The 25,000-nt window shown below is 39.6% G+C and overlaps 3 protein-coding genes across 3 annotated transcripts in view; all 3 read right to left on the bottom strand.

The window, feature by feature from the left end:
• Positions 1 to 448, bottom strand: part of LOC145490070 (uncharacterized) — an 18,369-nt gene extending 17,921 nt beyond the window's left edge. Inside the window, exon 1 of the mRNA XM_081469178.1 lies at positions 116 to 448. Within this exon, the coding sequence (XP_081325304.1) occupies positions 116 to 289 (174 nt within the window). The 5' untranslated portion in view covers positions 290 to 448. The remainder of the gene's footprint in view (positions 1 to 115) is intronic.
• Positions 449 to 14,520: 14,072 nt separating this feature from the next.
• LOC145491082 (uncharacterized) lies at positions 14,521 to 16,859 on the bottom strand. The gene is made up of 2 exons (XM_081470219.1): positions 16,390 to 16,859; positions 14,521 to 15,992 (listed from the first exon to the last, which is right to left on the bottom strand). Exons 1-2 carry the CDS (start codon positions 16,655 to 16,657, stop codon positions 15,895 to 15,897), a joined length of 366 nt encoding a protein of 121 aa, XP_081326345.1. The 5' UTR covers positions 16,658 to 16,859; the 3' UTR covers positions 14,521 to 15,894.
• A 3,102-nt stretch (positions 16,860 to 19,961) lies between these two features.
• Positions 19,962 to 25,000, bottom strand: part of LOC145490069 (uncharacterized) — a 17,251-nt gene continuing 12,212 nt past the window's right edge. Inside the window, exons 6-8 of the mRNA XM_081469177.1 lie at positions 23,513 to 24,664; positions 21,369 to 21,636; positions 19,962 to 20,722 (exon numbers count right to left, since the gene is read on the bottom strand). Of these exons, the coding sequence (XP_081325303.1) occupies positions 20,318 to 20,722; positions 21,369 to 21,636; positions 23,513 to 24,664 (1,825 nt within the window). The 3' untranslated portion in view covers positions 19,962 to 20,317. The remainder of the gene's footprint in view (positions 20,723 to 21,368; positions 21,637 to 23,512; positions 24,665 to 25,000) is intronic.

Genomic DNA, 25,000 nt, shown 5'->3' with positions numbered 1-25,000 from the left:
ATTTCATTACTGTCGCTGTCACTGTAACACGCGTTGCCTCATTGCAAACAAAACAAAGTCCCCAACATTTCCTGTTTTAAAAGAGTTTTTAATATTCAATCTGAAGAGTTCTTACCTGACCAGCAGTCCAGCAAGGCTCTTCTACGGACTGATTTAATTCCGCTCTCACTCGTGATTTCATCTCATCCAATGTTTGTAATCCTCTCCACGAAATACCAAGCGCCTTCATCACTTGAAGCATATCCAACAGATCGTCGATTTCTTCGATGGTTTTCGATTTACAAGCCATTTTACCAGTTTAAACAAATCTGAGCCGAGATCATAAAACAAAACGATGGTTTAAGATGAAAGGCTACATTGTAACGCAAGAAGAAGTTTAACGTTCATGCACTGATGTCCCTAAAGCTACAAAACAATTGCAGCGTTGTTCTTGTGAGCAGAGGGCATGGCTAAGTGAGTCTCAGTAAACTGATACGGGGAGATACGTCATTTGTATTTGTTTTGCATAGCGTTCTCTCAGCAGATACACTCATTTTGTCCTGAAAAATCTATGAGCTGAAGATTTTATCAGGAAAAGTACGGCAAAAAAATGTTTCTATACTCAGTTGCAGCTTCTAGTTGTCAAATTATCAACGGGGCATCCAAATTCCGAATGAAGCCCGATTATTAATCCAATTATATTCAACTTTCAACCACGTCACAGTCGTTTACCCTTTTGTTCTCGTCTTTGCAGTGGAGAGGTTAATTGAAAGTCGCACGATCGAGTGACAAGGTATTTTTCAGAGGGGTGGGAAAGGGGGAGAGGGGAAAGTACCTATTTCGACGTTAACTGAGAGGTGACATGCCATTAAAAGAGTCATAGATTGATCTCATCATCAGTTCGAAAGCGATTTATAGCATCTAATTTTGTGGTTAAAGTGGCGTGTTAAGAAAGATACCACGTGAAAGCTATGGTAGGTAGTGATCGGTCTTCCAAGATTTTTTTCCCTCTCATTCGCACACATGGCACTCAGCCGATACTGTGCCTATGTGGCATATTAGAAAGCCCCTCCTCTTCATGTTAAAACCCTGCGCTGTTTCCATTGATATGATTGCGTCGGAATGGCTGTGCATGCTACATAAATTAGCGTACTCTTCTTATAGAGACCCTCGTAACACCCGTGGGTATCGAGCAAAGAATTTATATGCCCTCCGCACTTGAGATCGTTCTGTTATGCGTTCATGCCACGAAAGGTCTGTTCTGTGTTCTCTTTTTGCGGTTATTCCCACGTTTCCGTCGCTGAGCAAATTTCCTTATGGCTGAAGTTCTTGCTGCTGTTCCTCCTGACGTTTTGATAGTCACTTGTTCGGCCGCGGAGGCCGCAGCTGTAGTTCCTGCTACCGGTAATAATCCCGCTCTTTCCGCTAAGGGCAAGTTTTTAATCTTGGCGTCTTAGATTTCATGGCGTGTGTCGCCTCCTGGTTTGTATGGCGTATGTCTCCTTCTAGTTTTATGGCGCGTGTCGCCTTCAAGTTAGTTTTCTTGGCGTGTGTCGTTTTCAAGTTAGTTTTCTTGGTGTGTGTCGCCTTCAAGTAAGTTTTCTCGGTGCGTGTCGCCTTCAAGTTACTTTTCTTGGCGTGTGTCGTTCTCAAGTTAGTTTACATGGCGTGTGTCGCCTTCAAGTTAGTTTACATGGCGTGTGTCGCCTTTAAGTTAGTTTTCTTGGCGTGTGTCGCCTTCAAGTTAGTCTTCTTGGCGTGGTGTCGCCTTGTAAGTTTCATGGTACGTGTCGCCTTCAAGTTTTCAAGGCGAGCGTCGCCTCCTGGTTTACATTGCGCATGTCGCCTTCAAGTTCGTTTTTACAGCGTGTGTCGCCTTCCAAGTTTGTTTTCACGGCGTGCGTCGCCTTCAACTTTGTTTTTATGGCGTGTGTTGCTTCAACGTAGTTTTAACATTCAAAGTGTATGCTCAGCAGTGCTTTATAAGCTTCCATAAAGTCTGCCGCGCTGTCTTTTATAGTCCCTCGTGTTGCTTTTCATGGTGTTTGTTTTCTCTGGGTTATGTCCCTCTTAATATCTTGGAGCCCGCCGTTGTAGCCGGATTTGTCGTTCGTATTTTATTTTTTCGTAACGTTTGTTAATTTTGGAAAGATTTTGTTCCCCGGGCTTTTATCCCCTTTTGTTGTCTCGAAAACTCATTGTTTTATATTCAGGTACTTTCTCCGTGGTTTTGTCATAATCAGCACGAGATTTTTAAAGGTGATGAAGTTTACTAATTTTCGTTACTTCTGTGCACATGTCGTTCATATTTCGGAATTTATATGTACAAAATGCAAATTACTTTAGTTGTATTCGTCAAGTCCTATTCTCTGTACTTGCCTGGCGTGTTAGCGACTTATTTGTCCGGACTTTATGCCATGTCGAGCATTTAGTTGTTCCTGTTTTCGTTATAATTTTGTCGTATGTTATGCGTGTAGCGCCGACCGATTGCTTTGGTACGACAGTTTGGTTTAATGCGGCCAATTTTTCGTCGCGTGTTGCTTTATTGGCTGACCTCAATTTTATTTTGACCTTTTCGCTAGGCTTACTGGACAGTTCTAGAACTTGAAAATCAGTTTACGGAGCTCGAAAGGACCTCCGAGTCCAGTTCTGTTGCGGTAGCTCATCTGTCCCTCCACAATAGGAACACTTCCGCTATCCATTTGGCGGATCTGGGACGGGTTTTCTAAACAATACCCGATACTCTGTCTGTGACGGGGTCCCTGGATCGCCCTGGTTGGTGGCTTCCCTTTTTCTTAACCTGTTTGTTTTGGTGGTTTATTACTACTTTTTACTCCTCTTACCCTGTTCATTTCAGTCGTCTCCTAAACCGTTTTACCTTCAGTTAAAGGTGCTCGAGAATCCGCTGGGGAGCCCCCAGCTGGGCCGGTCCACTCCCGTCAATCCAGATGGTAGCGTCCGGAAAAAAATCATTTTCGCCCATATCTTACTGTCTTCGCGTGTGCCATAGAGATGCAGCATAATAAACAGTTATTGGTTGAGGTTTTTGTGATATCCGGAATAACCAAGGTCGAGGTAAGTATTATCAGCCAAAGCCGAAGGCTGAGGCTGATAACACTAACCGAGACCACGATTATTTCGAATATCACAAAATCCGAATCTAATAATTGTTTTATTATACATTGTTTTAAGAAAATAACGACAAACACATTATCGCACCGAACACAGTTTGTTTTCGACAAGCCACGTTCTTACTTCTTGTCCGTGAACTTGACATTGCTCCTGGAAATCATGCATTCCACGCGCAACCTACAGATTATTCACTAATCTCAGTGCTAGCAGATTAGTGAATAATCTGCAGGTTGCGCTGTTTCCCAGAGTTAACTGTAGGCTTTTAGCCAATGAGAAGACATATGGTGACTACAATGTATAATGACAATGAAAATTTTACTACTAGTATACACAGATTGACTGCTATCAGTGTTCCTTTTAGTTCTTAAAGGGCTGCCTTTAACAGGAATAGGAAATATCTCGACTAAGATAGATAAAATCGAAAAATGGAAGACCTCTTCGAAATAATTAAATCCCATGGAGCACACAGTCTTGTTTAGCAGGATGTGGGTAAATAAAGGAATAAAAAGAATGGAAAATTAAACTTTGTCTCGTATTCGAAAAAAAAATTGGCCAACTTGTAAAAACATATTCCAACTTCGTTTTGTGTCTGTTTGGTTTCGTGGAAGGTACGAAATTTAGAAATTCGAGTGAATTTTCGGAATGCTTTAAAAATGTTTGGGCAAATTTAAGAGTTGCCTCCCTTGTCAGTATTATATAAATATTGTTTACCGTTTAGACCTTTGGAATCTGATGAGAACTGTTATGGTAGTAGTGGTATGGGCTAGTCCAGTACAGATTTGACAGGTATTGTGATGCAAATGAAAAGGTATTGTTATGGAAAGGAGTTCTATTGTTTTCTCGAGTTTGACGTATCCATGGTAACCAGAAGCCCCGCCCCCTTTGACGTCATTAATCTCGTTTCCCTGTTGACCGAGTAAAATGTCTGGTTTTTAACATAAACAAAGAAATCACGCAATTTTAAAGTTAACCATTAACTTTAATATCAAACGTTTCCCTAAAATTACAGGACAGAGCCGTGTGCAACTCCCTAGTGGATTGCGCTCCTTATGAATGAAACTATTTACAAAATTGTTTACAAATGGCACAACAGTTCAATCATGTCCACGTCCTCGTTTGTTATTCTTTCATAGCCATAGGGATATGTTTTGAAGGTGTAGGGATCTATTACCCGTTTTTCGTACACAAGCTGGTACTTTTTCGTCCGAGAGACTGTGGTCAGTGAGTACTCTTTGGAGTTTCGGACGATGTGATAAGGCTTGTAAATATCAGTTTGTCGCGTTTTCTCGAGAGGGCGTTGAATTTCGTCTAAAACATTTTGCCGCAATACTTGATAATTTAACTGCTTGCTACCTTCACTGTTTAAAGAGATTCCCCTCACGTTGCATTCTTCTTTTTCTTTCTTCATAAGGTAGCCATAATTTTTCGGTCCCGCGGATGCAAATTCAGTGATGAAGTCGTCTTCTCCCAACTCGTCCTTGAAATCACCGAAAAAGTCGTCAAGGGGAGGATTGTTTTCATGAGGTAAACTGGAAAAAATAACGCTGTCGGTGTCTGTGTACTGCACTCGTTCTTGTAGCATGTCCAGAACTGCATACAAACGATGTCGAGCCCAACATGTCGTGAAACAAGCGATGAAAATGTTGAGGTTTGGTGAGACAGGTTCGTCATTCGATTTCAGATTTTCCCGTGGTAATCATGGCTAGCGGTATTGCTCGTGGGCGCGTACGCACGACGGCGACGACGACGAGGGAGTCGCGCAACATGGCGCCATACTCCAAATAATAGGTTGACAGAGACATGCAACCTTGGTTTACTGTGTACTTCTTTGATATTGGACATCCATGTTATGATCAACTGACACCTGTCAAAACAAGGTATCCGCTGACCAGTATCACGTGACCATATCGCGGACTCAAGTTTACAGCTCATCACGGTCGCGTGTTGTTTTCAAGTTGACCGCTGACAAAGTGCTGGTTTTCGATTGGATCGCGGGCTCATCCCAGGTTAACTTGTTGAAAACAGGGCAGGATTGTTCGGAAGCTGGTTAACGCTAACCCAGGATTAACAGTTAACCGAATTATAACTTTTTCGTCTATACAAATGTTTTTTACTGCTTTGTCCTGTGTATATAGTCATTGTTAAAACTCCAAACAGAAGGCCAAACAATATACAGAAGACCTCACCGCAAAGTTACAAAACTCAAATCAAAATTCTACCTTTTTCTGGGTTATTTGGCTCTGAACAACCCGGCCCAGGAGCTACGCTTTAGGCTGGCCTAAATCTATATATTAGTGAATTTCAACGATGTCTTCAGACAATACTCTCACGTAGCAAATGTCATTTGCATAACTTTCATGGAATGCACTGAACCTCATAGGATCCCCGAACTCTTTGATTTGAGTTTTGTTGGTGCGCTGGCCAAACTTCCCCCACATGGAATTCAACATCATTTTTGCAAGGCTACGTTTGCCGGGATTCTTTTCAATGTTGTTGCGGTTGAGTTCGATGCCCTCTTTCGCTTTGTAGGATCTCAGATGTTCTTGCTGTTTGACGGGATCATCGCCTACATGAGCTGGCCAGCCGCTTGCCTCCTCTTTAATCTTTAACCATGTATTCACATAGTCTTTAAAGAGACCTTTCCTGGTTTCAGAAAAATGCCACACTTCGTGAATGTAAGTTATTTTGTAGCCCTTCTCAACGGCTTTGTTCAGTGCGGGGGTACACCATGTACCTGTACTTTGTCTTTCACTGTCGCTGTGACTGCAAACCCAGGACCGTTGTAGCATTGGTTTTTCCATCTCTTCTTGTACACAGGCTCTACATAGCGGAAATGTCAGTTTACCATTTCCACGCAGCGGAAGTACTAGATGAAACAGTTTTTCTGAAGGTAAGATTGTGACTTTGGTAATCCCGAAGTAATTTTGGATATCTGTGTCTTACGGCTGAAATATAATTTCAGGGTGGCCGACAGGATACTCAGCATTCTTATTGATGAACAGATAGACAGATGTAACATCATAGTAATGAATCTTCTCTCCTGAGGCGATGTCAGCCAGATGATAAAGTTTGACAGCGTTTGTTCGTCCGCCGCAGAAGACATCACGGGGATTTAGTGGCTCCACCAAATCGAGGCTGGCTACAAATTTAAAGTTCCTGACTTCCTGCCTTTCTTCTTTGATTTTCCGCCAATCACACACCCACATTTCGATGACGTTGTAACCTTTGTCACGCAAGAATTGAAGTTTTTCCTGGGTGCAGAGATACACGTCGGCAGTGCAGCGGTGCTCTAATCTAAGGTGTGTTTCGGATCTGTTGGGATAGCATTTACGACAGCCATGCCAAAAGCAACCTTGAAATTCGTAGACGGTGTTCGTAGTTGCATCGTAGCCGTCCACGGTGTAGCTACTGTTGGGGATACGGTATTCCCCATCATTTCCAACATGTTGAATTCTCCCACTGATCTGACTTTGTTGCCTCAGTAGATATTCCATGGCAACTTTCGACAGATTTGTTTTTAGTCGCCAACCGTGGAGAGGCTCGGAAGCAATTGTGTTGGCTTCCATTCGGTTTTGTCGCAGGTCTCGATTGCATGCCGAAGCTATAGTAATATGACTGAAGGGGTCAAACTTTGTCTCTTTTTCAAAAAGCCGTCTGAAAGTAAGGCATCCCTCCTTCAGTAATTTCACGTCCGACTCGCAATATTCCAGCAATTCTTTCTGGAAATCGAACACTACATTCTCAGCTCTTTCTTTATCACGCCATTTCGTTGACAGACATTGATTCAGGCATGTAAAATTCTTTCTCGGGAATTGGTCCCACGTAGTCTTGATTTTCAGGCGTGTTAAGCAGGTGAGGAAAATAGCCCTTCTTTAACTCTGTCAATCCGAATGTCTTCGGAAATGCAGAAAGCGGCATTTGAAAAAATGACAGAGAGTCAATAAAGTTAATATTGTCAAAGGTTAATTGGAGAAGTTTAGCTCCATTTCTGATTTGATTGAGGACCCTGTGTTGGCGATGATATTTCTCCACGACGAAATAGGAGTCGTAGCCAGAAAAGTTATGGGCCAAAACAGTTACATTGCGCGTGTCTTCTTCAGTTAACGTATCCAGCCATTCCAGGAAATCGCGGATGCAATCTTCACCTTTGAAGTGGAGTGGACAATTATCATCCTCAGTTTCCGCTATTAAAAGATTAGGGATGTGTTTGCCAGTGTCTTGCATCGCCTCAATATCGAAGAAAACGAGAATGGGAGGCTTTTCATCATCATCATCATCATTACCATTATCCTCTGCTTCGGCTTCGGTTCGTCGCCTGCGTTTTTCCTTTCTCTTTCTCTTCTTCTTTTTTTCTTTTTTCTCTTCGGTTTGCTCTTCCGGTGTTTTAGGTATCTGAATAAGGCATTGGTGGCTTGCGGCTTCTATGTATTCGTGGCAAGAGGGACAGTCTATGAAACCGCATTCATGTTCTTGTTGCTTCTTTAGACCCACCAACAACTTTTTACAGCTACGACATTTGCGGCGTTGACTGCAAACACTGATGTTTTTGGAGTCAGCGGTTTTTCCCTTGTAGGATTTCGTCAGATGATTTTGAAAACAAACATCATCATAAAACATCCGCTTACAGGATCCGCATGGTGTAGCTGGTGGTTGAATACGACACCTGGCCTCTGTAAAGTCTCCACATCCCGTTTGTAAGCAGGAAGAACAATGATCAGGGTTGTTTTCACAGGCGTGTTGACCTTCGTTATTGTAGGGTTTGAGACACCTTGCGCAGAAATAACTGTTACCAAAGAACCCAGGTAACGTAGTGATCACATTGCAGTATTCATTATCATACAACAGTACCAACTGTTTTTCCTGAGGCTTTCCAAAAGAAGTCACGCTATAACCTCGGGTAGCGTCCACAAGTAAGAGCTGATAATTGTTCAAGGACGGCGTCAATGCAAATCTAGTGAGTTCCTCGTAACCGCATTTTCCCATTTCTACCTTAGCTTCTATATGCAGCTTGATTGCTTCATCTCTCTGGATAGAGACATCTCTTCTGAAGCTGTTCCATTTAGGGTGATCATCCACTCTAGCTTTAGCTGTCACAATGGCGCGGACGCAGCATAGTTCATCTTTGTTATCGATACTGATGACAGAACCTTTCAAACGTTTGAAAGTTTCTGGATTAGAATGTCCAGGTTTCAATTTTCGTTTCTGACCGCTACCGCGAGGAGATGTACGATCGTGTGTAAAAGATAATTGAAACGAATCATTCATTTCAAAGTTCTCGTTTGAGTTTAACACCTATGACATTTGCTGCAGCAGACTGTCGACACGATCACGGCCATTTAACCATTCCCCCGCCGGTAACCCTCGATAAGCATAGCTGTTGACTAAGCGATTGCTGGCTAAACTGAGGTAGACACGATCAGCGGCTGGTATCCTGTCTCGGAGAATCAAATTTTGGATTGTTCTATGTAATCCATCAGCAATTGCTGCTGCCAAGTTTTGTTGAGGTATAAATTGTCCCACCTGACGAATGTTGGAGGTGTAGTGACGCTCTCTTACGCCCATTTTTTTGCTGTGACTATCCACGTACGGGTTGAGTACAAATTCGAAGCGTCCAGGTTCTGTGGTAGCAAGACTTCCCCCCATTTGTTCTTGATTAGTGAGTTGACGTTCTGTAGCCTCGGTGACATTTGACAAAATCGTATCATCGATAGAGTCGTCAAGAATCTAAGGGAAAAAATAAAACAAAATAAATAACCCGGTTCATCACACATAAAGTACACAAAATGTATTTTTGTCACAACATATTTAATTTACCTGTTGGAAATAACTGTTTTTTGTTCCATTCTCAATAGCAATAATGGCCTCCAACAATTCTTCATCGCTTATATCCTCAAATTGGCTTGACATGGGGCGAAAATCTTATCCAGAGAAACAAAAGTTTAGTCAACAGTCCACCATCTGCAAATGATTTCTATCTAGCGAGTCCCAACTTTATTGGTGTCGTTAACTAATCATATTACAGGAAATGGCAGCACATTTCCAACATCCAATCATATTGCACAAAAATGACATCATATTTTCAACCACCAATCAAGTAACATATGACGTTATTGATCTATCATAATTCCATTCGCACACGCAGACCACCCGAAAAGTTTACTTAGTTTGTTAATTTAATTTTTCCTGTAAATGAATAACAATTACACAACTCGCATGAAAACAAATGCCTTCATTAGTATTTTAGTGCCGGTTCAATTCGCCTTAAAAGATAGTAGCCTATTCAGTTAAGATAACAGAGTCTAATCATTCAACGTTTAAGATAATAGTCTATTGTCACATTCTTGCGTTAAGTTTTCAATCCGTATGCAAATTTTGTTATCCCGCGGCCAATGGGACAAATTATTTGCATCGCGCGCTTAACTTAAATTTAGGGGTAACGGTTCCATTTTAACTTTAAGGTTTATAAAATACGATCTAGCGAACGCTATAGCTTTGCCTATCCTAAATCCGTCCAGTGTTACTTCTGTTATACTGGTAGAATGTTTCCAAGTCCGTCAGCGAGCTATTCAAAATCAAAAGAACTTCATTTCAAAACCCGTAACCGTCTTCAATTCCAGGTCTGATATAAAGGATTACAGCGAGCTATTCAAAATCAAAGGAACTTGTTTTCAAAACCCGTAACCGCCTTCAAATTCCAGGCCTGATATAAAGGATTACAGCGAGCTATTCAAAATCAAAAGAACTTCTTTTCAAAACCCGGAACCGCCTTCAAACTCCAGGTCTGATATAAAGGATCACAGGGAGCTATTCAAAATCAATAGAACTTCTTTTCAAAAACCGTAACCGTCTTCAAATTCCAGGCCTGATATAAAGGATTACAGCGAGCTATTCATAATCAAAAGATTTTTTTTTTTCATAAACCAACACCGCCCACAACTTCCAGGTCTGATTGAATCACGTATTGATATAAAAAACACAAAGGTTCATTGTCGTTTCCATTCATTATCAGTGACCTATTCAAAATCAAAAGAGTTTCTATTGAATGCTCATACCCTCCTTGAAATTCCAGGTTGTGATTAAAACATGTAATGGTATTGAAAATCACAAAGGGTTATCCTTTCCATTCAATTTCAGTGACCTAATTCAAAATCAAAATAATTTCTTTTCAAAACCCTTAGCCGTCTTCAAATTCCAGGTCTGATTAAATCATGTAAGTTAAACTATGAAGTTATCTTTTCCATTCAATTTCAACGACCTATTTCAAAATAACGGTACGGATTTATATTCGCCCGACATATACTCCCATTTCAAGTTATATCTATTACCTCTTGAGAATCGTTGTTTTAGTCCGCGTTCTCAATAGAACGGACAGCCGCCAAGAGTGGTTCATCAATTAAATTCATTGTTGGTTTTGAGGACGCTGTCAAACTGAATTTTATGACGCTGCAGGTTTGATAATCGATAATCGATTTTGTGAATAATAAATGCGCGTCTCCACGTGCTCGAGCACAAAATTAAAAGAACTTGGGAAAGCACGTTGGGTCATTGACTTTTATTAATGTGGTGGCTCCTAAAAGAGCCGTTTGGTTTTTACCTACATAAAGTATGTAGGATTTTAAAAGGCCGCCATACTTTGCTTTCTCTGCTTCAAAAAGACGTGATACGTGCGGGAGAATGGATACGCCGTAATGATGCGGAATTTGTCGCCGCACGATCCCTTCTATGAGAAGTACACGCAAATCTCGTCCATGGGATAACCCCACGGACAGACTCCGATCACTTGCTTCATTTTGAAGACGTACATGTAGTAGTACCCATGACCCGTCTTGTAACCTTCCTCGATGATTTCATAATCGTCACTATCGACGAAAGTTTTCCGCGCTAGAAAGACCACAGTTGACGTCAAATTAAAAGTCCGCAGGAATTTGGAGGCTGCGAATTCCTTGTCCAAATCCACGTGCCTTTCATTGATGTGCTCAGCATGGTCGTGAGACAGCATAACGCAATCGTTTTCAAAGCTGACCGCCATTTTTCCACGAGTGAGAATGAGAATATTTTTTCTCTGCTATGCCTGATCTTTTATGAGCAAACCCATGTTGAGTGACATGTACCATCTATGTTTAGCGAGCCAATCAGAATAGTGCGACGCTCTGCCAAACCAATCCGATAAGTGTATTATGGTGGCATGAACCGTCGACGCTTTGCCGATTCAATCAGATTAGTGCATTATGGTGGCTTGAACGGCGGGGTAGTCTTTGAAATACCGTGCCTTTGAAAAACCCGTCCTTTTGAAAAAAAAAATCTGTCACTTTGAAATAAGCGTCGCGCTAGCTAATATTACTTCACGCAAATCGAGTGAAATCGAGTCTAGAGTATTTTACAGTTTTCATTGCAAAAACATGGCGCAACGTCAATCCCGAAGGCTACGTGGTTTGGATGCAGAAATAGTGCCGGAAACTGCCCGCGACAAACACTGTGTATTCTGTTTGACCGATGAGAACCATGGTTTCAATATTATCGGAGGAAATGTGCTACGCTTCCCATGTTGCAAGAAATTCGCCCACCGCAGTTGTCAAAGGGAATGGGAAAGAAACTCGCCTCTGTGTCCCCACTGCCGAAGAAAACTAGGTGACGAACTCCCACCTGTGGAACCTACTGAACCTCGTAACAGAGAGGTTTCACCGCGACAGCGAGCAATAAACGCTCTTCAAGAAGCGATACAAGATAGGGAAGGACTCGAACAACGAATTAACGCGGTAAGTTTGACTTTATATATATATATATATATATATATATATATATATATATATATATATACATGTCAGTTTCCAGGTTGACTTGACTACCACGTGCGTCCAGTGAGTGAGTGATCAACCGACGCTAGTTTTGTGTGCATGGCACAAAGTCAAAAGGATTCCACATACACATTGTTGCTACGTGCTTACGAGTGCCAAACATTAACCGTACGATTTTTTTCTCTTCAGTTCGAATTTGGCTGCCCGCTTCCTGCAGAACATGTTCGATTTCTGATGGAGAGAATCTTATATGGTCTGATCCATTCACCATTCGCTCAAATTAATGTTATGATAACATTAGCAATTTGTGACGCTGATACAGAACTTAATCGAGTCTATTTTCGCATATTCCTGGACTATGTTTTACCCGAGAAAATTCAAAATTATTCCAGTATTTTTATAGTGTATCACCAGCGCGACATTTATGATTATAGGTTAGAAAGCGTTATATTAATGTAGTTTTTTCTTGCTTTGTTTCAGTTTCATTTTCCCTACCACATCAATACGGATAACATTGTAACGGTTTTTAATGTTTTAGAAAGTGTCATAAATCCGAAACATTGATAGGAATGTTTATCATGTAACTTTTCATGTTGCGACTTGCCATATAAATAACCTTTGGGATAACATTCGTTTTCGAGAGTTTGTTTACTATTTATTTCTATGGGAAGTGAATCAAATCATAGAATTGTATTCTTTTTCAACCGACATGCATTTAACTAACGAGTATGTAATTCATTCAATGGATGTTTCTTAAGTTGGGTAGCCCATCTCAAAATTTTTAATTTTCCCGCCAAAAAACTTAGAAAAAATACGGGCGCCTTAAATACGCATGCGCCGTTTTTTTAATTTTTTTCTTCTGATCTTATTTTTGACAACTATGTATTACTATTACTCTTAACTGTTATTCAATAAAGTATTATCGGGAGCCATAATCCACTCAATAAAAGTAATAAATACAACACTCAAACTTGTTTTGTCTTCTTTTGTTTCTTTTATTGACGTCAAATAACTTTAATTAAATGTAATAACAAATCAATAACTCACAAGTATTCTTTAATTAGTTTATTGAAATTCAATTAAATTAATTACAAAGGTGGCAATAAAAAATTTGCCCTTTATATACTAAGACTTTTGGCGGGAAAATTAGAAAAAATTTGCACAGCGTTTCCCCTGGCAACTTTTTTGACGAAAATTTTAAGGGGGTTCCCCCTATAATTTTTCCCGCCATAAAAAAAATCAACATATACCATCTCGAAAACAAATTGGAAAATTTGATTCCAGTCGTTAAGTTCTTCAAAAAAACTAAGATTTTGAGTCCAGTGAATATCTGTTTGTGTTCAAGATAGTATATTCCATGATGATATCTTGTTGAAAAGTCAACCGCAAAACGACGAGCAGCTAGAAACCTATTTACAAAAATGAGAAGTGCAAGTTAAAATTTCTACAACTGCAACATTTCTACGCAACATTGAGAGCGTAAAAACATCTCTAAATCGAAACATTTAAGAAAGGTTATATAGCCGAGTAACTTACGCACAAACTTTCTAACCTATAGCGATTCTAAAATGTCACCACCTTCTCAATGTTGTGCAGAAACGTTGCAGTTGTAGATATTTTAAATGGCTCGTCTCATTTATGTATATAGATTTCTAGCTGGCCGTCATTTACAACCTAACTATTTAACATGATATCACCATCCAATGTATTTCAAGAAGATAGCAAAGGCAAGCCATCAACCCGATTACTTATAAAAAAAATGTGAAAACCCCAATCTAGTCCTAGTGTTTGAAATATTTTAGAGCTTCCGTCACTTTTAGCTGATATGAAAAAGCAAAACCCGACAAATTGTAGGCCAATTACAAAAATGCCCATGGCTTGCTTCGTTATCTTCTAGAAATTACTTCCAGCGAGGCGTTAAAGGTTAATGTCTGGTTATCAAAGCTTCAAAATGTATCACTATAGATCGTATGCTTCTGTTAAATATTTCTTTATTAAAACTGTCATTTACGAACAAAAACAAAATTTTAGAAGAATCAGACAATTGAAACTATAGCTTTGAAAAGCAATAGAACTAATAGCAAATGTTTGGGAAATTTTAAAAGAATCAAACAATTGAAGCTCCGTTCGTGATAATGGATATAATTATTGAATATAAACGATAACAATAAAATTTTCAAAGAATTGGACAACTGGAGCTGTGTTAAAAATCGAAGATGCAATAGTGAATACTTTTAGTAACAATTTCTGTCAGTTGCGGACGAAAGCATTATTAAGAACAATCAAACAATTGGAACTACAAATTTTTGAAAAGCAACAAATCTATTCGTGAATATTTTCGGTGAAGATGTTTTCAGTCCAAATGGTAGCTTAAACATTTTTAGAATATTCAGACAATTGAAGCTACATTTCTAAAACTTAACATGTCTGATAGCACAAATTAAATGAGAGCAAAAACAATTTGAAAAACCAGACAGTTGGACCTACATTTTTGAAAAGCGATGATGGAAAGAGTTGCTTGATACCAGACATAATTCAATACAGTCTCACTGAAAGTTAAACAAGAGGATATATTTGGTTTCCGATTGACCTTTTTGTGTTTTCCCCCTTCCGAAGAAACAAAATATAAACCGAACGTTTTCCATACAGAAGTGTATGAATTTAAAGAATATCTGCCGATAAATCTAGTATTTTCAGGAAACGAAGATCAATCTAGAAACCCAATATCCTCTTCTAGAAATACTTACTTTCAAGGTGGCCTGCATGTCAATACACAATAAACGTCAAAAAATGTTCGCGCTTTTTACTATAGCGCATAAAACGAGAAAAAGAAAAAGGAACGCGAGGGAAACAACGAAGAATGATCAAATAATGTTTTGTGATCATGTCAACAAATGTTTCAAATAATCAAAAATTGACTTCAATAAAATTAAGAACAAATTCAGATTTACAAACCAATCGTCGACGATTCCTGGAATAATTTGAAATGTTTCGTAATTTCAAATGACGAAGAAAGAAACGATAGAAATTGTTTAATAGTTATACAGAACACTTTTAATTAACTTCAGAGACTGTTCTTTTAACATAGACACTTTACATCAGATGAATTATTACCGAGAAATTTCAGGAAAAATGAGGAACATTGTAAACGTTTAAGTCTATTCGACTGCAGATCGAAGAATCGATCAAGACACTTCTTTAATTTCGTATCTGAAAATGCCGAGATTTGAAAAGTAGAAATATTTCACCAACAACAAATTTTGATAGCTCCGAATTGAAACAATTTTCTACGACCACTCATTTTATGTTATTTTTGAGCGAGGGCATTGCTCTCCAATAGACAATTCACATTTTAAATTGAAACTTGGCGTTCGTTAAACTCAGTGCTTGATGCAATTTTGGAGAACAAGACAAATTAAAATGTCCAGCGTTGAATTGTTTGTCCAATGTATACCAAAACAGATGATTGACATGATCACGTAACCAATAGTTACTATTACGGCTTGATTTCAACATACAGCGCCACCTTAAAATACTCTGCAAAGGTCATCGCTTAGTAACAGGTTTTCAAACTTGGGAGAGTTGAGCGATTGTACAACAATTTAGAATTGTCAACGAAAAAATAACACTCCACTTTGGCAAAACACACGTAGTAAAGCATGCAAACGCCGAACCGATAAAATATAATTTACTCAAGTTAATGATCGCTCGAGCAAAGAAATAAAACTCCCCATAACTTGAAAACATGTACTAAATGATGGCTCGAAAGTGGTTGAAACCTTTTCCGTCAAAAATGGCAGAGTTAATTAACAATCACTACCGAATTTTAACTTTTTCTTCCTCAAATATCACTCCAATGCAAATATTTCAGCCGATAAGTAAAAAAAAAGAAACTCTTAGCAAACAAAACGATTTTGAACTCGATTATATCTTTTCTAGTTTCAAGACTGCCATTTCTTATCGGAGAGATTTAAATTTAACAAAATTCTCAAATGCCTATTCTTAACTTGATCTTCATCCTCCCTGCTTGAATCCTTTTGATCTCCTCGTGTTTTCCCGATTTTCCTGTCTTCCGTTGTTTGCTCCCTGACAACAAAATAGATAAAAATTGCATAAGGAACAAACCCGAGGGTGGAAACAAACGGGTAAACGAGGAGTAAAGAATTCACAGTGAATTGAAAGGACACGAACGCGCGTTGACAAGTACAAGACAAAGCTTGACAAAGAAGCGCAACTTTCATAAAGAAAGCCAAACTATCGTCGAAAAAACCACTAAGAACCTGGCGTCTCGTATGGCTCTTGAGCTAGCTTCCAACGTACGTTTTACTCCCTTACTAAAGCCATACGATTGTTCTGAAGTTGAACGCGAAATGTAAACCGTGTCCGGCAATTCAAGCGCACGTGGTAGAATGACTTGGAGCCGGTATTTCTGGTTGAAATATTACCTTAGAAGAGGGTAGAATACAAAGAAATTGATACTAACCTCTGGCGGGAATGGGTGTCAACCGACTTCTCTCACCCAAACGTCGACGCCATTTCTTCTTCAAAGGAAGAATTTGCTTCCCGTGTAGAAGGGAACGGTACACATCTTGCTCCGACGGCAACCATCTTAAAATAACAAGCAAGCACCTCAGATCAGCAATAGTCATCATGAATATGGAAAATAACATTAGACCAATCAGCAATCCGACACGTCGCGAATTTTTAATGACAACACCCTTTGCACGCTTTCTTCTGCTACAACTTTGCATTTCCTTTGTTTATGAGGAGCCCACGTAAACCCGTTTGGACTATCAAACAAAAAGGTCATAATTGAGCTTTTTGTTACAGTTCTTGAGAGCCTATCTCTCCGACTCAGTTTGAAAATGAATCTGGTAGCGTTCATTTTCCATTCAAAGATACAAAAACTGATCAATCATCGCCATTTTTTCTGTTCCACGATCCATTCGTCCTTATGCCACACAAAAACCGCCGTACGACGCGGTACAACTTAAGTTCAGGAAAAGTGGCCAAAAAGCAAGGTTGTCTAAGTCATTAGCAAGGCAAATTCTCAACGAAAAATCCTTTATTTAAAGTTAGATATGGCTAGTTGTGTCTCGTCTTGTGCCTCGTCTCGGCGGGAAATACGAGGTGTGACCACTTGACATTGTCAGTCTTCGCGTAACTAGCGCCAGTCCCAGGCGTAGAGAGTCGAATAGACTAATTATTTCGATATATTAAAATTCAGCCTAAAACAATTGACCTCAGCACGAGGCTCTGGGGAATAACTACAGAGTTTGTGGGGTTTATTTCTTAGAGCCTCGTGCTGAGGTCGATTGTTTCAGGCTGAATTTTAATATTGCATACAATTCTGGCGACAAGGAAAACTTCTGTTTTCCGCTTCAGCGTACCTTTGCATGGAAAGAACTCACCAGGAACCCAAGGGAAAAGTGGAAGGTTGCAAATAGCGGAATGCACGGAGAACGTGCTGAAAACTTTCATAGCTGGTTATGATTTACTCTGAGCCAAAATAAAAACATTGAAAAAACTCAGGTCGTTGATGAGCCTCGGTTACATCTTTATAAAGTTTGTTTATTAAATTCATTGTTGTCTCTTATCTTTCCAAAGATTCGTATTTATTTTGCTCTCGTTTGCACAAGATGACCCACCCTTTTGATTACCAACTTACAAAAACGGGGTTTGACAAGACGAAAGGAATTTTAGATAGCCTTCTAAAACGATAATGGGATAATAGTTGATTGACAGGAATTTTTCAGTAATCCAGGTTTGATCTCTAATCTTTAAAAGCGTTTTTACTACTAATCAAGTTCAAGTAAAAAAGAAAATAAAAAAGTAGCAGTATTACACAAAAACAAATATGAGCTTGTAGCGGTCGTGGAATAAAAAAGTAAAATGAATTCCCCGACGAAAGTTGAACCCATTCCCTCCTGAACCTCGCTCGGGTGCTGTTGATTGAAGATTAAAAGATTGAATAAAAGATTGAAGATTAATGATTAAAGATTAAAGATTAAAGATTGAAGTTACTGCATGCAATGACATAAGCCACCTCGATACGGAGGATTCATAAAGAACTAGGCCATTGACTAAGTTCATATGTGCACCTAGAGGAAACCAAAGTGAATTCGTTGGAAATGTCACAGGGAACTAATCAATGATTAATCCATGGGGGAACTTATAACGTAACGTACACCGGAATGGATCGACAGAGGCGTAAGGAAACGGAGCGATATAACGTACGACAAAATATGCACGAGAAAGCGCAAGTTGTAACGGAAGAGCAAACATTGGCGGAACAGACGGCTTATGCGCGCGGGTAACAATGATAGGGAAACCACGGGTAGACCACGGAAGGAGCGCACAGAATTGCGCATAGAAGAACACACCTGGAAATACACAGGGAACGCAAGGTGTTGTGGAGGAGTAGTGGGGATACACGTAGTAAATGAACAGGGGACAAAAAAAGAATTTATCATGAACAAATGCGAGACCAAGCGCGCTTGCGTATAGCAAACACAGAAGGCTTGGTTTATTTTTGACAAATTTCTAGACTCCTTTAAAGCGCAGGCGTTTTTTTTCCGCCAAAAGACTTTCAATACTTTTGGACTATGAACATCAAAATCCATTTAAAGCAGCACATTTTTCCCGCCAAAAGACAGTTTGTTTTTTTTTACAAATTTCAAAGCACTGTTTAAAAGCGCACACTAGTTTCCCGTCAAAAGACATAAATTTGTTTTTGGGTAAATGCAAGCAAATAATCTGTAATTTCGTTTCAGAAGACTTTCTGTTTTCTCTCTCCGCCGCATTTAATAAACTTATCTGTTAATTTCGTTTCAGAAGTCGACTATAGTAAGAACCCCAAGTTTGGTAGACAACTGACTAGAACTTGAGAATCTAGAGTGAAGAAGTCGGATATGCTAAAACTGAGTTTCCTTTCATCTTGACCGAGCAAGTTTGTTCAGTAACCCGGGTGTGTATTTTTAAGGTGGCTGGGCTGTTTTCTCTCGCGAGTTATTTTCCAAGGAGAGGCTTTCGCGTTGAATCCTTCTGGAGACCATGTTAACGCAGAGCAGAAGATACTCTCGATCCTTCACCGTTTGAATAAGATTAACAGTCAACAAGGTCAAGTGATGGAAGAGCTTCAAAACAATATGAAGACGCAAGTCGACGTTGCTGTAAAGACGCTTTCTGAATACCTCAAATCAGACGATGTCAGAGCTCGCTTCACTTCATGGACATTAGACGAAGTTCCAAAGGCAGAGAACTTCTGGGAGGTGACAAGAAGCAACATCCTGAACGCGTTTCGGTCCCGTAAGAAAGACATCTTAGATCAATGGGAAGAAGATAACCAAATGTTTGAAAACGCTGGTGAGTCACTTGCAGAAGGGAGAACATTATGGGCTTTCCACAATACTCGAAAACAAAACGTCAATTGTAGAACTCGGCTTTGATATCCGTGGGATACGAGATCTAGCTAGGCAACGATGTGCAGATCCCCAGAGGTTATAATATTCCCTCTCCACTCATCCTTAGATCAGTACCAAGAAGGGGGTTCAGTGTTTTGTTTTGTTCCCTCCCTCTACAATCGTTCGATCAACTCTCCCATTAATTTAGTGACTACCACGTGAGAGTATTGTGTAATAGAATGCTGGTTTTTCCAGCCAGCAAGAAACGTCTACTTGGCCTTACGCTTCCGTTGAGTACCCCTGTAAGAACTTCACTCTATTAAACTAATCGGCAAAGGTTGAAATTTAATTTCCGACAGTTTTCTTACCCTGATTGTAGACCTACATATCAGATTATATAACGACTCTAAAGAAGGGAAGTTGACTGGTCAAAGCAGAGATTAATTGAGAAGGGTCTCTGCCTGTTGATAACAATGTACGATTTTTGAATTGTAAGGAAAAAAGAGCGTTATTCAGAGATAAGATACTTTAGAAGTGTTTGTCACGAAAATTTTCGGAATAGAAAATCTAGAGCAAAGTAGAAGCACACTCAGGATGTACCTTTGTGATGCACGCTTTGACATATGGGACCAGAAGAAGCATAGTCCTTCATACTAAGCACTTGGTGCTGAAGAGTATACTGGCAAACAGATTTATTCTGTGCTCCTTTTTTCGAAATCCCATCGACCTTACATCAGTATCAAAAGTTATTCAATGTTCTAACATTTCTTTGATACAAAAAAAAAAACGTTTCATTGTCAATTCCTAATCAGACAAAAGCCTACGTAACCGAAATCAAAATTCATGTTTATCCTGAATTGTCTATTAATTGTATTTGACTGGAGGAAAAAAATTATCGTCTATATTCCCTTCAATCAGAAAGAGGAAAACGATCTAAATCAAATTTATAATCATTTAGAGCGTATATTCTGCTCCATGAACCTTGTATAGATCAGACCATTGACTAAGTTACAGTGGTGTAACAGCGTCCTGGGACAGTGTAGTGATTTCTTGATTACAAGCGTTTGCGGAAGGACGTTGCTCTGGATTTCTCTCCCAGCATCGGCTCATCAATTGCCTCCATTGTTTCGGAGGCTTCTTGCTGCCTTTCACATCTTGTGGACGGTAGCCATTATCCACCTTACTAAAGAAGAGTGTCATCGTGCCGTTGAATTCAGCAAAGGCCCGCTGCCCAAACCACATCTCCCACAGTATTAAACCAAAGCTGTATATGTCTGCTTTGCCGTCATATAACTGGGAATGAAATACTTCCGGTGCGATGTACACAGGGGTTCCCTGCAAAGTACCCGTGATGTCCTTTACGTCTTTAGCAACTCCAACATCAGTTATCTTCACTAAGTTGTCCTCTGATAGCTTAAATGTAAACGAAGGAGCACATACAGTTTCATTATACTCAGCAAATTGAACAATTTCTTTAAAGGAACTCGTACAAAAAACAATTTATTGTTTTATACTTTCGGGATGTAATGAAATTTTTCTAAAATGTTGTTGATTTAAAAACTATAAGGACGAAAGTTAAGTTAAGTTTCGTTAAGATAATAATTATATTTTCTTCATTTCAAATAATTTCAACTACATGGGAGTTTGCTAGGTGGAACGTTTGAAGCCTTACAATTTTTTCCAATATAGTCAAATGTTCATGGGTATCTACAACAGAAATGGAGAATGGGGATTTGGTTAATAGCCGGCCACAATTTCCCATTTTCAGTTTCCCATTTGGTATTTCCCACTGCCCACTGTACACTGCCCACTACATTGTTCTGCTAAGAGAAATTAAGTGTCTAAGAGTACATGTGTAAGTACAACTCTGTTCTCAAAACCAGAAAGAATTTGACACATTATCGAATTTTACTTAGGTTTCAAAGCATATTTGCCTTTTCAAACTCGAAAACAGATTTCCTGATGTTTCATTTAATTTAAAGAAAATCAGAATAGATTTTGAGCAATATTTAGGTCAGTATTTTTAAACTGGTTCAACAAAAATACTTCAGTCTCATACCAATATGTTCTCTAGCTTGAGGTCTCTGTGGACAACCCCCTGTTCGTGAATGAATGCAAGAGCACTGGTGATCTGTCTCGCCCATCGACATACTTCTCTAAGGACAGCAGGGTTTCTGGATTTTGCTGGAGCTGCTTCTGGCTGATCGAAGATCTGACTCCTCAAGCTTCCTTTGCACTTTTCCATTACCAGGATCACTCTTGTGGTGCCTGCTTTCTTGAGAAGGGATGTGCCGTAAAACTTAACAATGTGAGGATGCTCCAATTTTCTGACGAACAGAATCAAAAACATGCAATATGTATAAACGTGATGCAAATTGGCTATATTTCAATAAACTGTCAGAAACATTTCTTTCTTATCTTAGTATTTTGTCTACCACTTACACGTGAGAGAAATGAAACTCAGTATCTCACAATATGGTCTCAAAAACCGGCGACCAAACAAAAAGCTCAAGTGGTATATAAGGAGGAAACAGTTGAGTTTTGCTACTCGAAGACCTCCGCTAGACACTAAATTTAGGGAAGAATTTAGGAAAGGCCGAGTTCATTTTTTTCTAAATAAATCGTAAGGAGTTACTTTTTATCAGCAGCTATTTTAAGGGCATTTGGATAGGTGGCTGTGTTTCGATTCCAGTGGATTATCTGAATGTTGTTTAAGGAAAATTTTCCAGTTGATAGATTTTTTAAAATTGTTACTACAGTCAGATGAGTTACTTGTGTCAGAAATGCAAAAACAAATTGGGGGTCACCTAATTCGTTCCAGAGGTAAAGCGTGTGGAAAACTACCCTGATTTTGAAAAATTGGCGCCCGTAATTCAGCATGGTCTACAGGGGTTTATAGTTAAAAATATCGAAGGTGAGTCATCAGATCGAGGCAAACGATCTTAGTCATATATTGTAGTGGTGTCGAGTCTGTTGCGTAAATAATTCCAAATGTTACCAACGTTTTCACAAAACTTAACCCTTAAAGAGGCATTTGAAACCGTCGCACAGATAAACGAAGAGCTAAAAAGAAACGCAATTTTGCAAAAAATTCAATCTTTAGTCGATAGATTTTCTTCATTTTTTCGCTGAACAAAGAAAATCGGTAGAGAAAATGATCCATCCAAAGAAAACTAGGGGTCACCGAACGTCCAAGATCGTAAAATCAAGGCAAAGGTATAGCAGTGGCCATCTGCCCTATCATAGTTCATTTTATAACTTAGCGCGCGCTGTCATGCATGTCGTGGCGTGTGAATTTGCGTGCGCAGTAAGGATGCGCAGAAACAATTAGCCTAAACGTCCTTAAAGATTGAGTAAGGGTAAAGACTACCTCAGGTTAAGAATAGACTTATGTTGCGTTTCCTTGTACTGGTGTAGTGGCCTACACCATTAGTGCTCGATTTGGGTTATTGGACAAGAAAAGTAACTCTACTCTCATAGTGCCTCTTTCTATCCAGGCGTATAAATGATTACCGGCGAACTTAATGCTGGGGGTAACTCTGCGATGAACTAGCATCTCACCGAGAGGGGAGTATTCATGCTACGAAAACCGGAGGTTAGCGCTGTGACATTCTTGCGTTGCTTTCTATTGTTTTCGTTCCCTATTGAAATCATGATATCCCTACGGGACAAACAATTTACATTTTTGGCCCGCGTATTTATACGAATAAGGGCTACGGTTTCGTTATGTTAATCCATTCGAGCAAATTGTGCATCGCGTACGTATCCAGGATCTGTTCAATTTCTACTTTATTCTTCTGGTGGTATTTCTGTAAGTCGTGTTGGTTATGGTTTTCTTCATTATTTGCATAGCTTTCTTCATTTATTATTGTTGAATTGATTTTCTATTTGCTTGTCATTTTTCCTAGTCAAACTCATATTCGTGTAAACAAATAAAGTCGTAGGATGTTTAAAGTTCCGTGCCAGTTTGGTTTCCACTCGATTAATACAAGCGTTAACAAGCGCCAGCCTGATGGGTCACTGGGCCTCCAACACAGGACCAACAATCCTGAAGATTATTCTACATGATATATGCTTCTCGATTAGCACTGCAAAATCTGACAATTCCTTCTCCAGTCCTAGGTTAATTAGCTCTTACATGCATGAAGGGTAAGGTTTGTGAAACTTAGGAGCTTTAACAGAAATTCGACATAAATTCCTTACCTTAAAAGATCTACCTCCGCCATGATAAGGGTTGCATTTGTGACGTCAAGCACTTTGCTGAACACCTTTAATGCTACAGGTTGCTGCTTTCCTTTCCATCTCATCTTCCCTTGGTAAACAATGGCAAATGCACCACTTCCAAGACAGCAGGACATTTCTTCTTTCCAGTCTAATTCCTCGTTGGATATGTCGATGGCACGGATTTCTTTCAAGGCAAATACCGCCAGATGTCCTCTGATATCAGAAGCTTCATCCATGATTGGTTCGTACACCTCTTTTATCTCTTTCTGTGAACGGCTTTCATCACCGAGTTGTCTGCATAACATCTTGTCAGCCTCGATCAGCTCGGGAATACGGGCTTCAATTTGCTTCAGACACAGCTTAGCCTCTTTCACTTGGTCCTTCACAAACAACTTGATCACGCTTTCGTTTGTAACTTTATCGAGATAGGCTGCAGATGCTTCAGCCATAAAAGCACACTTGTCTCCTTCGTATTTCCTGATCATACTTCTATTTTCTACCTTGCTTTTTATCGCCATTATGCCGACCACAGGTGCGCCAATTACCAACGCAGCTAGGGTAAGTGGAACCCATATTGGACTAGTGACGCCGATTACAACTTTTTGTGCCGTAGTAAATTTAAAGCCTTCGTCAGGTGGAGCACTTTCTGGAACATCGAGATCGTCATTGGTGACAGCACCCTGGAGATTCCGCAGCTGCCCTTCAACAAAATTGTATCGCTGCTGAAAGTGATGCAAAAGGGACTTGCGAGCATCTGAAAATACTTGGTTATCTTCTTCCCAATGCTCGATGATTTCTCGCAGCCGATTTTCTAACGCTTTCGTGATCCTGCTGTAAGTCACTTCCCAGGAGCCCTCTGCCTTTGGAACTTCGTCTAAGGTCCACGTGGTGAAGCGAGCTCTGGCAGCACGTGACTTAAGATACTCACTGAGCTTCTGCACAGCATCACCGACACGAATCTTCAAATATCTACGAAGCTCTTCCATCACTTCGGTTTGCTTTTCTTCAATCTGAAGCAAACGAGAGATAATCAAAGCCATTTTGTCAGCGACTTTGTCGTGGTCTCTGGAAGCGTTCATCACAAAAGCTTTTGCTTGATAAATTATTCGTGAGAGCAAGTAATCCAGCCATCTGCAAAAAATAAGAATAAGAATAAAACGTAAATTTCAATTGACATCTTTCACCAATCAAACCTAAAAATGTATTCAAGTTAAAGTTTCAGAATAGTATTTCATTATAATGCTGCGAAGGAAAAATCGTATTTGTTCTCCAAGAGAACGAGTGCATTTGAACCAAGGACGCTATAAGTTGGATTACCCACGAATTAGTGAATTAAGAGGCACAACTGTTGCCGAGAGAGAATAGATGTATGCCATAAAAGTGCCCGTATTTTAAAAACTTCATTCAAGCACCCTGATTATTATAGTTGGTTGCATATCATCAGAAATGTACACCGACATTCTGTTT

This window comes from Orbicella franksi, chromosome 6, assembly GCF_964199315.1.
Source record: "Orbicella franksi chromosome 6, jaOrbFran1.1, whole genome shotgun sequence".
NCBI lineage: Eukaryota > Metazoa > Cnidaria > Anthozoa > Scleractinia > Merulinidae > Orbicella > Orbicella franksi.
The sequence above is the reverse complement of the archived record's forward strand: the minus strand, read 5'-3'. Positions and strand labels throughout refer to the sequence as shown.

Excerpts from the sequence above, each read along its gene's own strand:
- LOC145491082 (XM_081470219.1), bottom strand. The coding sequence starts at position 16,657 with ATGCAAAGTTGTAGCAGAAGAAAGCGTGCAAAGGGTGTTGTCATTAAA. Across the intron at positions 15,993-16,389 it reads GACACCCATTCCCGCCAGAG|GGAGCAAACAACGGAAGACA; the intron begins GTTAGTATCAAT and ends TTTTGTTGTCAG.